This window comes from Camelina sativa, chromosome 17 (genome assembly GCF_030686135.1).
Source record: "Camelina sativa cultivar CO46 ecotype springtype chromosome 17, ASM3068613v1".
Taxonomy (NCBI): Eukaryota; Viridiplantae; Streptophyta; class Magnoliopsida; order Brassicales; family Brassicaceae; genus Camelina; species Camelina sativa.
In genome coordinates, this window is record NC_141896.1 from 19,412,555 (window position 1) to 19,430,602 (window position 18,048).

At 35.6% G+C, this 18,048-nt stretch overlaps 2 protein-coding genes across 2 annotated transcripts; one reads left to right on the forward strand and one right to left on the reverse strand.

Moving 5' to 3' along the window:
* Positions 1-10,320: 10,320 nt before the first annotated feature.
* On the forward strand, positions 10,321-13,456 carry LOC104757263 (ribosome biogenesis protein NSA1). Its single transcript, XM_010479992.3, has 12 exons — positions 10,321-10,520; positions 10,618-10,733; positions 11,259-11,288; positions 11,396-11,532; positions 11,638-11,817; positions 11,919-11,982; positions 12,077-12,184; positions 12,260-12,413; positions 12,497-12,586; positions 12,701-12,756; positions 12,832-12,889; positions 12,983-13,456. The coding sequence occupies exons 1-12, from the start codon at positions 10,439-10,441 to the stop codon at positions 13,306-13,308; spliced, it is 1,401 nt and encodes a 466-aa protein (XP_010478294.1). The 5' UTR covers positions 10,321-10,438; the 3' UTR covers positions 13,309-13,456.
* LOC104757262 (ER lumen protein-retaining receptor A) lies at positions 13,395-16,570 on the reverse strand. The gene is made up of 6 exons (XM_010479991.3): positions 15,912-16,570; positions 15,342-15,607; positions 14,436-14,551; positions 13,924-13,997; positions 13,774-13,837; positions 13,395-13,681 (listed from the first exon to the last, which is right to left on the reverse strand). Exons 1-6 carry the CDS (start codon positions 16,000-16,002, stop codon positions 13,645-13,647), a joined length of 648 nt encoding a protein of 215 aa, XP_010478293.1. The 5' UTR covers positions 16,003-16,570; the 3' UTR covers positions 13,395-13,644.
* Positions 16,571-18,048: the final 1,478 nt, after the last annotated feature.

Consider the following 18,048-nt stretch of genomic DNA (forward strand, 5'->3'; position numbering starts at 1 on the left):
GAAATCTGCAGATGGGAGTCACTTTCATTACGACAGATGGAGAACTATATTGGGTTAGTCCTTGAATGGGGATCAATTCATCATACCCTCTGAGTTAGTCGCTTAGTCCACTAATTGTCGTAAAGGGATGTTAATATATAAAGCCATATGTTGATTTTCTGTGGAACTGATATTAGTAACCATCATTATAATGTACTGTTTAGATTGACTATGATGACTTAGTTCTGTGCTGATTACAACCTCATTTTTGTTTGGATTTGATACGGACCAAGTTTTTTTTAGTTATTTCATCAGTGTTTCTGATTTTCATCATTTTCGTATGCAGTATCATCGACATTTAATCGCTCATGTCATAGACGGTAGACTTGTTGTTGTTATCAATCTGTTTGATATGATATAAGCAGCTTTGCTTCGAAAAGTTTTTATTCTAATCAACAACTTTTTTTTATTTTTATCTTTCTTAAGTTAATAGACAGACAATGATTCTTCGCTTTCAAAACAAAAACTTATTCGTACAAGGGGTCATGAATCTGTTTGATGAAGGGGGAGATATTTCTGTTTCCAGACAAAGAGTGTTAAGTTTTTTGTTGGAAGAAAGACATACTGGAAAGATTTTAGTTTGGCGGTGGTAACGTTTGGGAAGTCAACACGCACCCACATCACCAAAACTATCCACCTCCATATACTACAGTTTGTCACTACTGTTGCACCGCTTGAGTCATGATTTCAATTTCTTTATTATCATATTATATTCCTATATAGTATAGAACTGCTGTACATGATCAAATCTAAGGTATAATAAAATAATTAAAATATATTGGCCAGTTACAAAAATAAAATAAAATATATGAAATAATTAACAGATGTTTAGCCATTTTATCTGTTTGTTTGTGTTGTAACTATAAAAGAATATTATGATTCTTTATATTATAAATATTATGAGTGTTGCCTAACTCTCTTACCCTTCACGATGAGAGGGAGAGTAGTCAGAAAGACATGTATATAATTAAATCGGTGTTTCAAACGAAAAAGTATTTTAGAAAGTCCGTCGCGGGTCCAATACAATCACGATGAATCATTTATTTTCAACTTTTAATTTCAATGCACTAGAAGCAATAATAACAATAAAGCTGCGAACCTTTTAGAGAAAAAATGATTTACAGGCCAAAAGAACTTTTGTGAACATTTTTCATGAGGTCTTTCTTTTTAAAAATATTTTTTTCTAAAAACACTCATATTTTTTTTCTTTGTAAATATAATGATATGGGAGACTTTACTAAGAGTAGAAGTGTAGAACAATGTTACGATTTCTACTTAACATGCTACAACAATTAAAATTTATATTTCATCCAAGGGTTATTATACCAATTGAACAAATTTAGTTGGAAACACATGTGTGTATATTTAAATTTTGGAATATTATTTGGATGTTTGATAAGATGGAAAAGTATTTTACATAATTCAAAATGGTTTATCTGTTATGGATTATGATGAATGTAAGTCGAATATATTGACTTTGGCATTGTTTATGTTCTTTTAGGTTTATAGTTTAAAAATTGTAACAGTGTTGTTTTAGAAACGTTGTTGTATACTCCCTCCGTTTCATAATATAAGATGTTTAGAGAATAAATTTTGTTTCATAATATAGGATGTTTCCAACTTTCTATGCAACTTTTAGATTAAATTTAAATCTTATATTATGCAGACTTATTTATGATTGGTTAAACATTTTAAAAGTAATTATTTCTTAATATACGTGTTTCCACTAAAACATCCTATATTTTGAAACGGAGGGAGTATTTTTCTGTATTTGGCAGATAAAAATCTATGTCACTGGTAACTTAATCAGTACTGTTGCTTTCTATGCGTTGTGGTTTGGTTACTACCCTAATTGTGTCTACTAAGTTGTTACATAATTTCTTTTGCAGCATATGCATCTTCAAATTATAAGTAAATAGTGGAGAATATATAGGGAAATTTAGGCGAAAGTGTCAATTTCATCATTTTAAAATTTGTAACTACGAAATATAAAAGTGACCAAAAAATAAGTTTGCATAAAGTACCATAGAGTACCATCGTTTCTTTGGACTCTTAAATAAAAAATAAATAACGGGTGAGCATCTTAAAGTTTAAGTGAACATATTTCATACATCAATATATATATATATATATATATATATGTATTCCTCTTAATTGATGAAATACATATGTATTTAGATTTTACTTTTGCTTTACTGAAAAAAGATAGTTGTAATAAGTACATATGTATAATGTTAATTCAGATTTTACTTTTAACGTATAAGAGTTTAATTAGTTGGACAACATGCATAACTATCATGGCATTGTATTGGCAATATGTTCGAATTGAGTATATATATTATAACATCAATTGTAACTTAAAACGGGCGGTAGATGTATATATATATATACATGTTTATGTTTCTATTTTTTCTCACATATGATTTGTGTTTTGTTCACATTGGACATTTTATATGGATCTGGATTTAAAGTTGATAAATGAGCTCATGACTTTGGAGCATTTCTATTTTTGCTGATAAATGTCCCTATATATGTTGAGGTAAAACATAAATAACAATGGAGTTTGTAGTTTTTTTTTTTTTTGATAACTCAGGGTAAATCTCCAGTCCTATGGAGGAGACCGAGACTAATCCCTGGAGGAGGTGCAGCCCACGGATAGATCCTTTCTCTGGGTATTCAAATGGACCGTAAGCAAGGATCCATGTCCATTTGGCCACATAGTAAATGAGTAACAATTATGTATCTAGGGAGAATTGATCCCTGGCATTGACCAACAAGGCAACTCTTCCAATCAGATGGGAACCACTAGCCCACCACCATGTGGTTAAAGATATGGTTATAACAACACAAATTAGTCATGTTTTTTGGGTGAAGGATATACTTCTATTGAGTTTAAGATGTGGTTATACCGATGTTTTTGCCAAGCTGACAACTCCAATGTCGAGGAAGCTAGGATAAAATGTTAGGCACTTCCAATTTATGTATATACAAAAGAGCCAATGAATAATGTTAATCAGAAAAGAGCCAATTATGAACACATCCAAATAAAAAGTGATTAAAATTATAAAAGAATGTTTTTAACAAAACCTGATAAATCAGAAAACTGAATAGCTGTAAAACCAGTTTAGAAATTCTATAATCGAAATACTCTCAATAAGAAAATTATTTTTTAAATTTTCTTTCTAAAACATGACTAATGTCAGTCTCTTCAAACACTTTCATTTTCCCATGCGGCAACGCACGGGCCGGTTTCCTAGTTCATTAAATAAGGATTAGTCAAAATCTGACAAACCTTTTTTTATCAATATTATGCAACAACCAACTAAATTTTTTCACACCAATGTAAGATTATGGTAAAATTCTCACATGTAAAGTTGTTGTTATCAACACTTACTTGCAAGAAAAATCTTCTAAAGATGGGAAAACATAATTTTCATTAATTATATAATTACATATAAGTGATTTTTGTAAAACTTTTTTAATATGTGTTTTTCTTAAATAGGTAATTGTGACTTTAAAAAATGGTAAGAGCGTGATTGGGAAGACAAATTCTCCTTTAAATTAAATCAACTTTTGTTATAAACTAGAGGATTTAGGGAACGAAATTTCTTGTCTTATTAATGATCAAACTCGAGGTTACAACATATATATAGAGTCCCATAAGAGACTAAGTACAAACCGACATAACTAAGGACAGGCTGAATGGGCCTTAGTACAATGGGCCGTAATCTACTAGGCTAATAGACGGGCCGGTCAGATAGAGTCCACTGAGTGTTTTACAACACTCCCCCTTGGACGATATGACCGTGCCTATGCTTGGACGGGATCGCTGCAATGTGCTTAGGGGATGCTGCCTCATTAAAACCTTACCAGGAAAACCCATTGGGACAAAACCTTGGTGAAGGAAAAAGAGTACAGCACACATTGCTCCCCCTGTTCCAAACATCACTCTAAGTCCTTGAGTCTCCGCATTCCAATCTGGTGTGTGAGCTTCTTGAATGTTGTTGTCGGTAATGCCTTGGTGAAGAGATCGGCTGAGTTGTCGCATGACTGAACTTGCACCACTTGAACTTCTCCGGCCTTTTGTAGTTCCTGTGTGAAGAAGAACTTGGGCAGTATGTGCTTCGTCCGATCTCCCTTGATGTAACCTTCTTTGAGTTGTGCGATGCAGGCTGTATTGTCTTCATAGATTACGGTTGCTTCCTTGTTGTCTTCGATCATACCGCAATCCATCCTGATATGTTGAGTATCCAACCTCAACCATACTTAATCTTTCTTTGCTATAACCTGCATCAGCAAAAACCAACTAAAACCTTCTTTGTTATAGTTAGTATAATATAAACCCATATTTAAAAGTTCCTTGTAGGTAACAAATACTTAATTTCACTCCAGTGCCTTTGGGTCTATCAAGAACTAATTCTTGCTTGGAGGTTCACGGCAAACTTATCTCTGGTCTAGTGTGGCTAGCCAAGAATGTTAACACTCCTATAGCACTGAGGTGTGGCATTTTAGGATCAAGAATTTCTTCATTGTCCTTCTTAGGAACAAATAGATCTTTTATCCACTTCTACACTTCTCACAACCATTGGGCTAGTCAATGAGTGAGCTTGCTCCATATTAAATCTCTTGAGTACCTTTTCTGTATATGCCATTTGATGCACAAGGTTTTCATCATCAATGTACTCAAGTTGTAATCCCAAACAGAAATTTTTCTTCTTCTTGCCTAGGTCTTTCATTTTGAATTCTCTCTTGAGATATTCTACTGTTTGGGTGATTTCCCAGAGGTTCTTAGGATATTCAAATTATCCTCATATACTGCTATGATTACAAATCCTTTGTTTGCAAACTTCTTTATAAATACATGGACTGATGGGATCATTTGATAGCCCTCTTTGACTTGGTACTTACTGAATCTATGTACCATATACACCCATTTTGTTTCAGTCCAGTAAGGGATTTGTCTAGCCTTATGCAGTATTTTCTCGAGAACCACTCTTATAATTGAGCTCTATATCCTCTAGTAATCTTTTATTTTCCAGTGGACCATATAAGTATGTGGTTTTAACATCCATTAACCACAAATTACAGCCAGACTTATTAGATATCTAAAAGTCGTTGCATCCATCACAAGGGAGTATGTCTCCTCATAATCTTTGCCAGGTCTTTGAGAGAATCCTTGTGCTACAAGCCGTGTTTATATCTCACGATTTCATTACTCTCATTTCTCTTTCTTACAAAGACCTATTTATGTCCAACTGGCTTTAAATTCAGGTGCTATCCTTAAGGTCGGACCAAACACACTACTCTTCTTGTAAGAGTTAAGCTCCACGTCAATAGCTTCTTTGCTTTGAGTGCACTCTAATATAGACGTGGGCTCTAGATCCTCATTTGTCTCAAGTGCTACCTTGTATGCATAATATTTCATTTAATGTCGACATCTTTGCAATTCCATTATATTCCAGACATGATATAGTTTATTGAGATCTCATTGTTGTCAACTTCTTCAGGCTCTTGAGGTTCAGCGTCCTGAGCCTCACTTGGTGCCTTAGAAGTTCTTGTGACAACGTCTGGCTTTTCTATCATTCCCTTAGCCTCGGTCTGATATGCACCTCTTTTATTTTTCCGAGGATTCTATATTTGGAACCTTTCTGTAGCAACTTGTTTATTGTGTTCCTTGTGAACATCAATACGTACTGGTGCATTACAAGCTGGTATGTACGATTTTATTTACTCTCTTTGGGTCAAATGGAATCTGGCAATTTATTAGCTAGCTTTTGCAAATATACAATTCTTTGGACCTCTGCATCACATGCTAGAGTCCGAGGATCTTGCCAATTTAAGGATGTTTGATTCCATATTAATTCTTTGACCAGCTTGTTAGTCTCTCCACCCTACATAGGGAATTCGGATTCTGTAAACTTACAGTCCGCGTATATGGCCACAAATAAATCACATGTGGTTGGCTCAAGATACTTTATAATAGTGGGAGACTCATATCAACATATATTCCCATTCTCCTTTGAAATCCCATCTTAGTTCTCTATGTGGATGCAATATAAACGGCACACCCGAATATTGATTTAGATGGGGTATGTCTGGCTAATGACCCGTTGGGAATATCTATTCTCACTAGATGGCCTGATGCGTATAAGTTTGTTGCATGTAAGACTGCGTGTCCCCAAGCCGACACAAGGAGCTTCGATCTCATTTACAATGGTCGAGCTATCAATTGTATTTGTTTAATGAAGGATTCAGCTAATCCGTTTTGTGTATGAACATGTACCACGGGATGTTCCACACTCACCCCCATGGACATACATAAATCATTAAACGCTTGGGATGTAAAGTCTTAAGTGGAAAGTCCGGAAAATGTGCTCTTAATCAAATGATTTGAGCTAAGGGCCTAGCAAATGCTAAGTTTCTCGTGGATAACAAGCATACGTGGGACCATCTGGTTGATGCATCTATCATCACCATGAAATATCGGAATGTCCCACTAGGTGGGTGTATTGGCCCACATATGTCACCTTGTATCCTTTCCAGAAAAATTTCTTTGCTGACTTTTACTTGTGATGGTCTTATAATAAGTTTCCCTTGTGCACATGCTACACAAGTGAGATTTTAGGGAAAACTTTTCTTTCTTTGAGGATGTGCCCTTTCGAACTCTTAATTAGTTTACGCATCATGTTCGAACCCGGCTGGCCAAGTCGGTCATGCCATAAAGTGAATTATTCGTTGAACATTTTCTTTCTTTGCTTTGCCAAGTTAGCTTCTATCATGTTAATCTTAGCATGGTATAAACCAGAGGCTAGTGCAGGTATAGTCTCTAGGATCTTCTTTTGTCCTTTCACATTTTCTGTAATGTAGAGGAACTCTTTAGATCCTTCACCCTTGGTTTCAATATGATAACCATTTGATCTTATATCTTTAAAGCTCAATAAGCTTCTCTTAGAGCTGGGTGAGTATAAGGCATTACTTAGTTCAATATGTGTGCCATTAGGCAACAAAATGTGAGCCTGGTCGTAGCCTTCACATAAAATTGCTATACCCGCAATTGTACTAACATTGGCAACTTTTATTATATGTCCTTGGCCATTTCTATAAATAGGACAATAATTTTATGTTTTAAACTTGCAAATATATAATGAAGGAAATAGTAATTCAATCAAATTCAAAGCATAGAAACTAAGTTAATACACCACAAGAGTTTAAATATTTTTTTCTTTAGGCAATTACAAATCTCATAATCCAATTTAGTCATCATTCTCATGGTTGAAATTTCCTTCACCATCGAGATGAACCAGGTTAGCTTTTGGATTTATTTTATTTATTTCAAATTCTCTTAGTAGAGATCAACAAGGTGCTTTAGGAGTTCTGCATGTCTTTATCTAATGGTTTTCTATACCATAATTATTATTACAAGTGGACTTGGTCTTATGTTGCGGGTTTAGATAACCCGCGGCCTCTACACCAACCAAGGCCGAAGCCTAATCGGTTTCTATGGCCTTGACCACCATAATTATTTCCTTGGTAAGTCCACACGACCTGGACCAACATGTCCGCGGCCTCCTCGGCTAGCCTGGCCTACTCGACCACCACGTCCTCTGCCACCACGGCCGCGACCGTAGTGTCTTTCTCTATGGACGTAGTTGGTCTCATTAGGCTCTTTAGGCTCTTGAGGATTTTTCTTTGTAATGTCAACCTTGTGAGCTTCATTGCACTTTCCATCAATAATGGCTCATTGTTTTGCTCAGCAAGTAGCAAACAAGAGATGAGGTTTGCATAGGTCTTAAACCCCTTAGTATGATAAGCCGAGAATGTCTTCTCTAGCAAATCCTTAGTAATCTCAGTACCACACCACCTTAGGATAGAGACAATCTTAAAAGCTCTGAGTTATACTCATCCAAGGATTTGAAGTCCTGGATCCTTAGGTTTTTCTAATCGAATTGAGCCTTTGGTAGGAGCACCATCTGTTGGTGTCCATATTTGTTTTTCAACTCTGCCCAAAGGTCAATAGGATTTTCTATGGTGAGGTACTGATTCTTGTGACTCTCATCAAGGTGTGCATATGCATAATCACCTTATATATATTTTTCTTAGTGCAATCATTATCATCCTTAATACACTCACATAGGTCCTTTGATTTTTTAGGTTAATACAGAACATGCACCCGATTATATCATGCGGTTTTTAAGACCGAACCATGTAATTAATTTGGATCATGCCATGCGGTATTTAAGACCGAAACATGGGATTGTTTTAGTCTTAGGTCATGCGGTATTTGAGACCGAACCATGCCTTGCCTTTTCTTATAATTTTCGAACTTAGGTCATGTGGTATTTGAGACCGAAACATGCCTTTATTATACTCAATTTCGTGGCCTTAATATGCATGCAAGACAACAAATCCTAGATAGATACTAGCATGCAAAGTTTTCCTTATTTCCAGATAGAATTTCCTTTTCTTAAGTTTTCCTTTTCACTCTAGGATTTTAGTAAATATTGTCCTAAACCTTTTTTTTTTTTTTTTTAGATAATTACTGGAATTGATTTAGGAGTTATCCTAATCTATATTTTAATTCCAATTTTCAAGTTTTAGGTTTTAGGAAATTTAACAAATAATTTAGGAATTATCGGATTCAATTTTCTATGCAAGTCTAGTAAATATTTTCCTTTAAACTTTTAGGATAATTACTCAAATTAAATTGGAAGTTATCCTGATAGTTCTAGCAGCCTAGAACAAATCTATGATTTTCGAATTTCATAGTTTTAGGATCTGAAAATTTTCTTCTTAATTTCTTAAGAACAGTTTAAGCAATCCTAAAATTTTAATTCATGCTGTCGATTTTATAACAACCTATACATGGTCTGATTTTAATTGTTATGCATGAATGATCCAAGTTTTAATCTCCTAGAACAGTTTGATTTCTATTTCTTAAGAATCTAACAATTTAGTTCTAGGTTCTTATGCAACAATCAATCAAGCAATCAATCCAATTTAAACTTGATATCTTTTGGTGCAATTTAACAAACAATCTAACAACCTAAGTAATCCGATTTTAAGTCATAGGATTTTAAGGAATTTAAACTTTGTTAGATTGTGTACTTGGATGTTTTTAGGGTTCAATAGCTTTAGGTTCAAATTCGATTTATAGGGTTTTAAGGAGGATTTTAGATCTTATATACCTTTCACCAATTAGGGTCTGACTGGTTTTGATCTGGGAGCTAAAGACCTCAGATTTCACTCACGAACCTCGATCAGAACCGCTATCGACCCAATCCTCGTACCATTCTCGAACTGCTCTCGGACTGCTCTCGGACAGATCCTCGCATCGCCTACGTACCGCTCTCGGATGCTTCCCGGAACCGCGAACAGATTCTCTCGATCAGCTTCTCGCGAACTCACCCCGAACCGCGCACCAACGAACCTCGATCGGGTTTTGAATAGAACTTGATCACGAGCTAAGTATGCTCGTGAATCAACAAGAGATCTCCAAGACAAAGAAGATGAGTCTCGAAGAAGGAAGAAGATCAAAGGCGGTTTTAGGGTTTTGTGGGCGGCGGCTTTAGGGGTTTGTGGTTAGGGTTTTCTCAGCTGGCCTTAGAGGCTATCGTGCTGATAACGTGTTATAAACTAGAGGATTTAGGGAACGAAATCTCTTGTCTTATTAATGATCAAACTCGAGGTTACAACATATATATAGAGTCCCATAAGAGACTAAGTACAAACCGACATAACTAAGGACATGGCCGAATGGGCCTTAGTACAATGGGCCGTAATCTACTAGGCTAATAGACGGGCCAGTCAGATAGAGTCCACTGAGTGTTTTACAACAACTTTCAATATAATATACATGGTATATTTTTATACAATGTTTTATTTAATTATTTTTTTCTAAATAATTTTTAAATTTTTTACCAAATAATTATTTGTCAAACATCACCTATTAAATCTACTTTCACCATTAAACATATATATTAGAGTATTTGATTTGTTTAATTATTTGATTCGCACTTCATGATCTACTCTCACCATTGAAAACCATTATTTTAGTTGAAAACATCACCTATTAATATGATTCATTGTGTTTGGTATAAGTATAACTATCAATCATTTTCCTTGAAAACAATCACCAAGTAAACTCACTTACATTAAATTAACAAAAAAAAAAAAAAAAAGATTTAAACAAGACACAATTTGTACACAAACGAACATGCCCGGTTCGGGTAAACCAGAAAAAGCTAAACCGCTTCAAGTACACAATAATAATGATTTAATTTCGCGGTCGGTTTAGAAGACACTTCCAAAAACGGGGCGTAGGGTTTTAAAAAGGGTTTCTCGTCTCTTCTCCGTCGTCGTGTCTCTGCAACTCGGAGTAAATAATTACGGCGGCGATCAAATGCCTCGAATCTTCCCTCCCGAGAATCTCGGTTGCCCACCGATCCGTGCTTTAACCTTTGACTCTCTCGGCTTAATCAAAGGTGCCCCACTTCCCTCTTTCTCTCTGTTTACTTGGTGGGAATTATATTGAAGTTTTTGTTTTTCCTGATAGATTTTTTTTTTCAATTTGATGTGCAGTGACTGAAGCTCGTGGTAAAGAGAGAGGGACTCCGACTGTAGTGAACACATGGGGCGAGATGAATGCTTCTAGAACCGTTCTTGCAGCTTCCATTGATGACCGGTTAAGGAATCCGGTAAAGTTTCATTCTTTTCATGTTTATGTTAAGCTAGGATTGAAGCTAGGTGTGGCTTAGTAACCTGTTTGAATTTAATTTGAACATGTCATTCTTGGTCCTGGAGATAGTTATGGTACTACTGAGCCAAATTTGAGGTTTCCATTGTATTCCTTGTTCTATTTAGACAATTTGTAGTTTGAGTTTACTGTTTTGCTTGGCGGTTTGAAGTTTTGGCTTTGTTTAGTAGCGATTGAGAACTTATCGGTGTAGGATTTTATCATTTTGCTTTAAACAATGTCATAGTCTCCTCCTGTACTACTAGCCTACTACTATATAGCTCATGAATGTTATTTTTTTTTCCCTGAATTATAGTTGTTCACTACTTCTGTAAAAGTTGAATGCATTAGCCTACTTCTGTGAAATCTGATTTTATCGAAGAGAGCTTCTTAACTCATGTTTTCCACTTCATTTTTTTTTCGTTTTTTGCGTCATAATGGCGAACTCATAGTCTGTTTTCTTTTTTTTTTGTCCTTCCAATTGCAGCTTTTGGCTGTTGCAAGAAAAGATGGCAATGTAAGTTTTCCTTACTCTAATCTATGTGCATTTGTGTACTATATTTCTCTCTGTAATGTAGCTAACATTTATCCAATCATTTTGTTCATTTCTGTCCTTTTCCATAGGTTGAGATTCTTAATCCTTGTAATGGTGATCTTCACTTTGCATACTCTGTATATGGTGATGATGGTTGTTCCCCTGAGGATAACGAAATTTCTGCCCTGCACTTATTCAGAAAAAAGATAGATGATCAGGCAGAAAGGTATATATACCTGAACACTGAGACAGTTTCTTCGAAATTTCCAGTGAATTATGTTTTGTATTTTGTGTTGCTATTGACGTTCTCAACAAAACTTGGGGTTATTAGATCTTGCAAATTGCTTACATGCACAAAAAAAGGAGATGTGAGCCTCAGATCAGTTAAATTTCCAGATGCACATAGTGATTCCACGGATGATGCTTCACCTACAACTTGGAAAGCATGTGGTTCTGGTGAAATATTGGTTGGTAAAGTGGATGGGAGCGAAAACTTCAGCTTATTTGGAGGGTTAGTAGTTAAGAACTGAATCGATTTGCTTATATCTGTGGATCATCTGTTTTATATCTCAGTTTTGGTTGTTACTATACTGAAATGAATGTCTGATACAGGAGACGGGTTGAGGCCACTATATGGGATCTTGAACAATGTACTAAGATCTGGAGTGCCAAATCCGTGAGTTGCTTCCTCGTCTTTATGTCATTCAAAACCTCTCAGTTTCTTTGATGAACTAACTAAGCTTTTACATTCTCATCTCTGTTTGTTGCAGCCTCCTAAGGACAATCTCGGAATCTTCACACCCACCTGGTTCACTAGTGCTACGTTCTTGAGCAAGGATGATCACCGTAAATTTGTCACGGGCACCAAGTCTCACCAGGTTAAAAACCTCTTGTTTCTTTTTTCAGTGTGAGTCTTGTCCGGATCACTCACATTTTACTTGTGCTGGTGACAGGTTCGTCTTTATGACATTTCTACTCAGCGTAGACCGGTCCTGTCCTTTGATTACCATGAGACCGCAATTACATCAATCGCGGAAGACCCAGACGGTCATACTATCTATGTCGGGAATGCTTCTGCTGACCTTGCTTCTTTTGATATACGAACAGGTTCATTGATTTTTCTCTACTTATGTAGTATAAACTAACGTTGCATACTGAATCAAACAATTAATCAATCATCTCTGTTGCAGGAAAGCTGTTGGGAAGCTTTTTAGGAAAGTGCTCTGGAAGCATAAGATCTGTGGTTAGACATCCACAGCATCAAGTGATAGCTTCTTGTGGTATGTTCATTGTCACAACTTCACCTCCATATGCCGTTACAACAGTCTCATGTGTGTTGTTTTATTAAATTGTGCAAGAATCTCATGTCCGTGTGTTTTTATTGAATTGCTCAGGGTTGGACCGATATTTACGTGTTTATGACGTTAAGACACGCCAACTCATTTCTGCGGTATGCTCTTCGACATACAACTAGTATTTTTTGGTCAAGTAGGGAGTTACTTAATCTCTCATTGTTTTATTGTAGGTTTTCTTGAAGCAGCATCTTACAGGTCTTGTGTTCGACTCGGGCTTTACTGGAGAAGGTTTGTTTTTCTATTGCCGTTGACAAATCAGAACTATTTATGTTTTCCTCCGTTAGTATGTTTGTAAGATGATTGGTTTTATGGTTGAAGCAGAGACTGCTGTAGCAAACACGGTGGTTGAGGCTGAAACAGAGGAGATCATGGACCAGGAAGACGATTTAACGGAGAAGGCTCCTGTGAAAAAAAAGAAGTCAAAGAAAGAGAAACGCAGTAGAGAAACAGTCTCTGAGGATAAAGACGATGAGGAGAATGAAGATGAGACTGAGAAGGTTCCTGTCAAAACAAAGAAGTCAAAGAAGGAGAAACGCAGTAGAGAAAATGTCCCCGAGGGTGAAGAGAAAGACGAGCTAAGCAACAAGAAGTCACGAGAGCACAAGAAGAAAACCAAGAAAGTGAAACACAATCAGGAGGAAGACTAGGTTTTAAAGACTTTGTTAACCTCGCTCTGATCTGAGTAACAGTTTTGAACAATACATTCATGCAAGGAAGTAAAAGAGTTCGTGTGTTTTTCCTTATTTCTATAAAGACTACTTTTGATATAACGAAGCCTCTTCTTAAGGTCTAAAATCGTTGGCAGAGCTACAATTTGCATTAAACGACTAAAAAAACACATTTTAAACAACAATCCTGCATCATTCAACTCATTGTTAGAAAGAGGGCGAAACCAAATATTAACCATGTCTCTCTTTTCTAATGTCAACATTGCTGCAACTTCCTGGATTTTCATACTGTCGCAAAATTTGTCGGGTTCCTGTTCAAGCCGGAAGCTTAAGTTTGGTGTTGGTTTTCCAGCTAAAACGAAATAGAAAGGATCCAAAGTCAGTAACATGATCAGTATCAGTTATGTAAAAAGGTTTAAGTTCAGACTGGTGGGGCTACATTACCTTATGTAGTAGTAGTAGAAGAAATCAGCGTAGAGAGCTGTTTGGACAAGCCCGGACACACAAGCTGGAAAATGCAAATATATGTAAAATTAGCAAAGAGGAAAAACAAGTGGTGAAAATGTAATTAGTGCTTCTTTGTTGAAACATTACAAATCCATCTAGTGAAATGATCTTCTGTGAAATAGCGATAGATCCAGTTGATGATATAGAGTCCACGATACGCCCTGCAAGTAAAATCATTACCCATGTGAGTGCATGCTAAATTTTCCTCAAGTTTGCACATTGAGATATTGCGTACAGGACACAAAGTATGCATCAGAACCAAATGCATAGCAAGGGCAAACCAGTCTAACTTCCTTTTGACAAAGAGTGCAACTAGTTCAGCTCAACTTCTAGACAGACAGAAATTAGAAGGAAAGACAAAAATGTATAGACTTCTGAGATATATGCAAGCGTTTCTCATTGATCAAATTAACAAGTGTATGAACTATGAAAGACAAAGTATATCAATCGGCTGAAACCAATTCTAAACACACCCAAAGAGAATGCATGTAGCTAGTAGCCTAGTACTCATGCTAAATTTACAATGAGTTCCAAAACATTAACCTGTAAAAGCCAGTGGTAAAGTAAGCAAATGCATATGTCTGGAAAGAATTACGTACCCGAGAAAGAGGACATATTGCCCAGTCAAATTGTCGACATTTCCACTTCTCTGTAGCAACACCAGCTGGGGAAGGATAGCAACTGCCTCCAAGTAGATAGAAAAGGCCCAGAATACCTGAAATGGTTTTGAATTCACAGAATTAACAAATGCACTCAAATTCTGAGTGAAGTCAGCTGCACAGGTGAGACTTTTACCAGGAGCATATATTTGACATATTACATATACATATGAAGGTAGTAAAGGTAAACAATCTTGGTGAAGTGCATATACGGAGTTATTAAAGTTTCTTAAGACACGTTAATCAAAGAACATTTTGGCCAGAATAGTAACAGCAAGACACAGATGCCACTAATCCATGGGCAACTTATGGAACATACATAGGTAACTAGGACACAGCAGGTTCCATTAATGGAAGCAAACAAACCTTTAACGATGCGACAGTTTGACACTCAAAAGTGTTTCTCAATAACAAACAACGAGATACTGAGAGGTTGTAACGTTTAAACAGGCTTTAGCACCAACTAAAACAAAGTTTTCACATATAAAAGCCAGACTCAAATCGGTTGCGAAAAGAGTTGAATTCAATGCATTTACATAGATGATAATATATTCAACCAGTAGCCAAGATATATACCAAATCCAAATGATACAAGATGAAAAGAACTGACATTATCCATCATAATCACCAAGCACATATAGTGTTTACGAAGATACTTTCGCATTAGCAGTATGAAGTTCAGCCATATCTAAGCATGATGTATAACGAATGAACCAAAAAGAAGATTGCACAACATATGGGAGCAAGCTACACAACCACATTGATATTTTCCGATAAGTATTCGCTTTCCTAGTCTCTACAAACTAAAAAATACAAAAGCAATGTGAAATTCATATGGAAAAATACCTCTTGAATTGTGAACTTTTCATTCAGGACAAGTGCAAGAACAAAACATGCCAACACAACAAATTGATGACGAAATGTGTCGAGGTCCTTATCGTATGACCTCCTCACAAGTGGATGCCTACGCATACACCAAACGATAGCCAAAGAGCTAGCAATGAAGACAATCTTCATAACGCTGTTGTAGAGAGATACGTAATCCGTAAAGAGATCCAAGTAGCGAGTCAAGAACACAAGCGCATATAGCTCTTGAGTCTTGAGAGAGATTCCTATTAGCCAACAAAAAATCCAAAAAGTCAAACAACAAAAAAAATTGTTAAGTAGCAGCACAATGTATGATGATATATAATCTTAGGCAACAGATCTCTCTCTCGTTTTTAGAAACTCCTAAGATTGAGATTTCATCACTATCTTGACTTGAAATTGCAAACTAACCAAACACGGATTCGCCTCGAAATCGATCACTAAAACCTCAATAAAATTGCATTTGGAAGCTAAGGAAAACGAAAACAAACGCGATTGTAACGGTTCTTCGAAACATACAACAACATTTCAAGGAAAGAGAGAACTAACCAGCGCAAGACTTGGTAGCGTAGATTTTGAGAAGAAGGATTAAGATACTGGTCAAGTGAGTCATATCGCCAGCAAATCGAAAGATATTCATGGTTGACCACAACACGGGAGAGAGAGATACAACTCAAACCGATTCCAAAATTTTTCCGGGAAAATAAAAAAATCCAAAAGAAGAGAAAACGAAATCGAACGATTCTTCTCTCTTCCAAAATCGAGAGAGAGAAAGAGAAGAAGGAAGAAAGGGGGGGGGGGGTGCCGGTGCAGCACGTTTCAGGTTTTTGCAGAAACTCGTTCAGAGGAGACGATGACGTGGCAATCTGGAACGGCCTCTAACGTGTGAGTGTGTGCTTTTTACTTATTTCTTAATACTGCAAATTAGTCCTTCATTGTTCCATTAATTACTGATTTTAACCTAAATTAGTAGTATAAATTAGAGACCAAGAAGATGCTTTTTTTTTAAGGGAATTTTGTCAATTCTACTACATTAGGTTAAAAACTTTCAAATTCTACCATAAAAGAAAACATCTTTTCTGATCTACCACATGAGGTAGATTAAAAGACTAAAATGCTCTGTATATAATGGGTTGAACACGTGAATATGCAAAATGAATTATGTTTGGAACAAACGAGTAGGACCCGTAGTAAACATTTTATAAACTGAAAGATATGTTGAGTTTGCAATTTATATATATATATATATATATATATATATATATATAGTTCAGAGATATAGTGGGTGGAATAGTATAAGTCTATGGACAAAATTAGTTATGTGGACAAAGTTTGTCTGATAGACAAGTTGAGAAATACAAACTTGTCCATTAGTTTAAAGTACTTGTCCATTTGTCAAGAATGTTGTCTACAGGGTTTTTTGTGAATCATATAATACATGACATGATTAATAGTGGACAAATGGATATTTTAGACAAGTATAAAATTAGTCTATCGAGTAAATAAATTATTGTCTTTGTAAAAGAACTTGTCCATCATAAGATTAATAGTGGACACCTGGTGTGTTAAATTGGTTCACCTGAATGTCATGGGAAAAAACCAAAAGTGAGTTTCTGAAAGAGTTAACGAAGAGCAAAAGAAAAAAACAGAGATAACGAAGAGCAAAAGAAAAAAACAGAGAGAGAATTTTTGGAAAGATAAGTTGGAAACATTAGAAACAAAAAAGATTTTTTTGTGTTTAGATTTTGTGGATTTGGAGAGATGTAGAGATAATTAATGGAAGAAGAAGAAAGAGACGAAAAATTAAAAGAATGAGATAAGTGTCTGGAAGAAATGTATATGTGGAGAGAATTAATAGGAGAGAAAAGAGAGAGAAAATTGAAAAGACAAGACAGCAAAACAAATAAAAAAAAATCTTTATTTTGTTTTGAGAGAGGAATCGAGAAAAGAAATGAAGAAGGTTATTTTAGTATTTATCTGTTATGTTTATGGTATTTCTTAAAAGGAGTTAATATATGTGGTAGATATGATGAGTTTAGTTTTAGAATGTGGTAGAATTATTAAAAAACTCTTTTTTTAATTTTCGAAAGGTGGAGTTATCTGGTACGTCGCACCTTGGTTAAAGTAGAACGCGTCAGCTTTCGGTGAGTCTATATATCTCGCGAAATTAAGACACGTGTTAAGGAAACAATGATGTGGCAGCTTGGCGGTTCGCGAATTGGTGCGGCGTTAACTAATTTTTAATTCCACGTGTTCTATGTTTGAAAAAAAAAAAAAATAGACAGTTAGAAATGACTCTAATTGGACCGGTTACATAGCTTGTTTATTAATGGATATGGGCCTTTTGAGATTAGCTATCACTAACCCAATGTTATAACCAAATTTGATTATTATGAACCACACCTATGGTACCAAAAATGTTACTAGTCTTTGTAGCTTGGTAGACTTGATGAGTCTATAAAGATGTGTTCTTTACAAATGTGTGTTCTATTGTTTGGTTTTGTGCTTAGTGCCCTGATTCAAATCTTTTTTTTTTCTTCTTCTAATTCTGTAAAGATGATTGAAATCTATAGTTACTCATAATTTATAATTATATATAGAACGATGTTCAAAACTTCGTTTTTCTTTTGAAGGACTAGGCAAAAAATGAAAATGATGTATGAACGTCATTTAAACCAAACAAACT

Coding starts and splice junctions, on each gene's coding strand:
- LOC104757263 (XM_010479992.3), top strand. CDS start 10,439: ATGCCTCGAATCTTCCCTCCCGAGAATCTCGGTTGCCCACCGATCCGT. Junction 10,734..11,258: donor ATGACCGGTTAAGGAATCCG/GTAAAGTTTCAT, acceptor TTCCAATTGCAG/CTTTTGGCTGTTGCAAGAAA. Junction 12,890..12,982: donor CTCGGGCTTTACTGGAGAAG/GTTTGTTTTTCT, acceptor TGGTTGAAGCAG/AGACTGCTGTAGCAAACACG.
- LOC104757262 (XM_010479991.3), bottom strand. CDS start 16,002: ATGAATATCTTTCGATTTGCTGGCGATATGACTCACTTGACCAGTATC. Junction 13,998..14,435: donor CAATATGTCCTCTTTCTCGG/GTACGTAATTCT, acceptor TTTTACTTGCAG/GGCGTATCGTGGACTCTATA. Junction 13,838..13,923: donor TCATTTCACTAGATGGATTT/GTAATGTTTCAA, acceptor TGCATTTTCCAG/CTTGTGTGTCCGGGCTTGTC.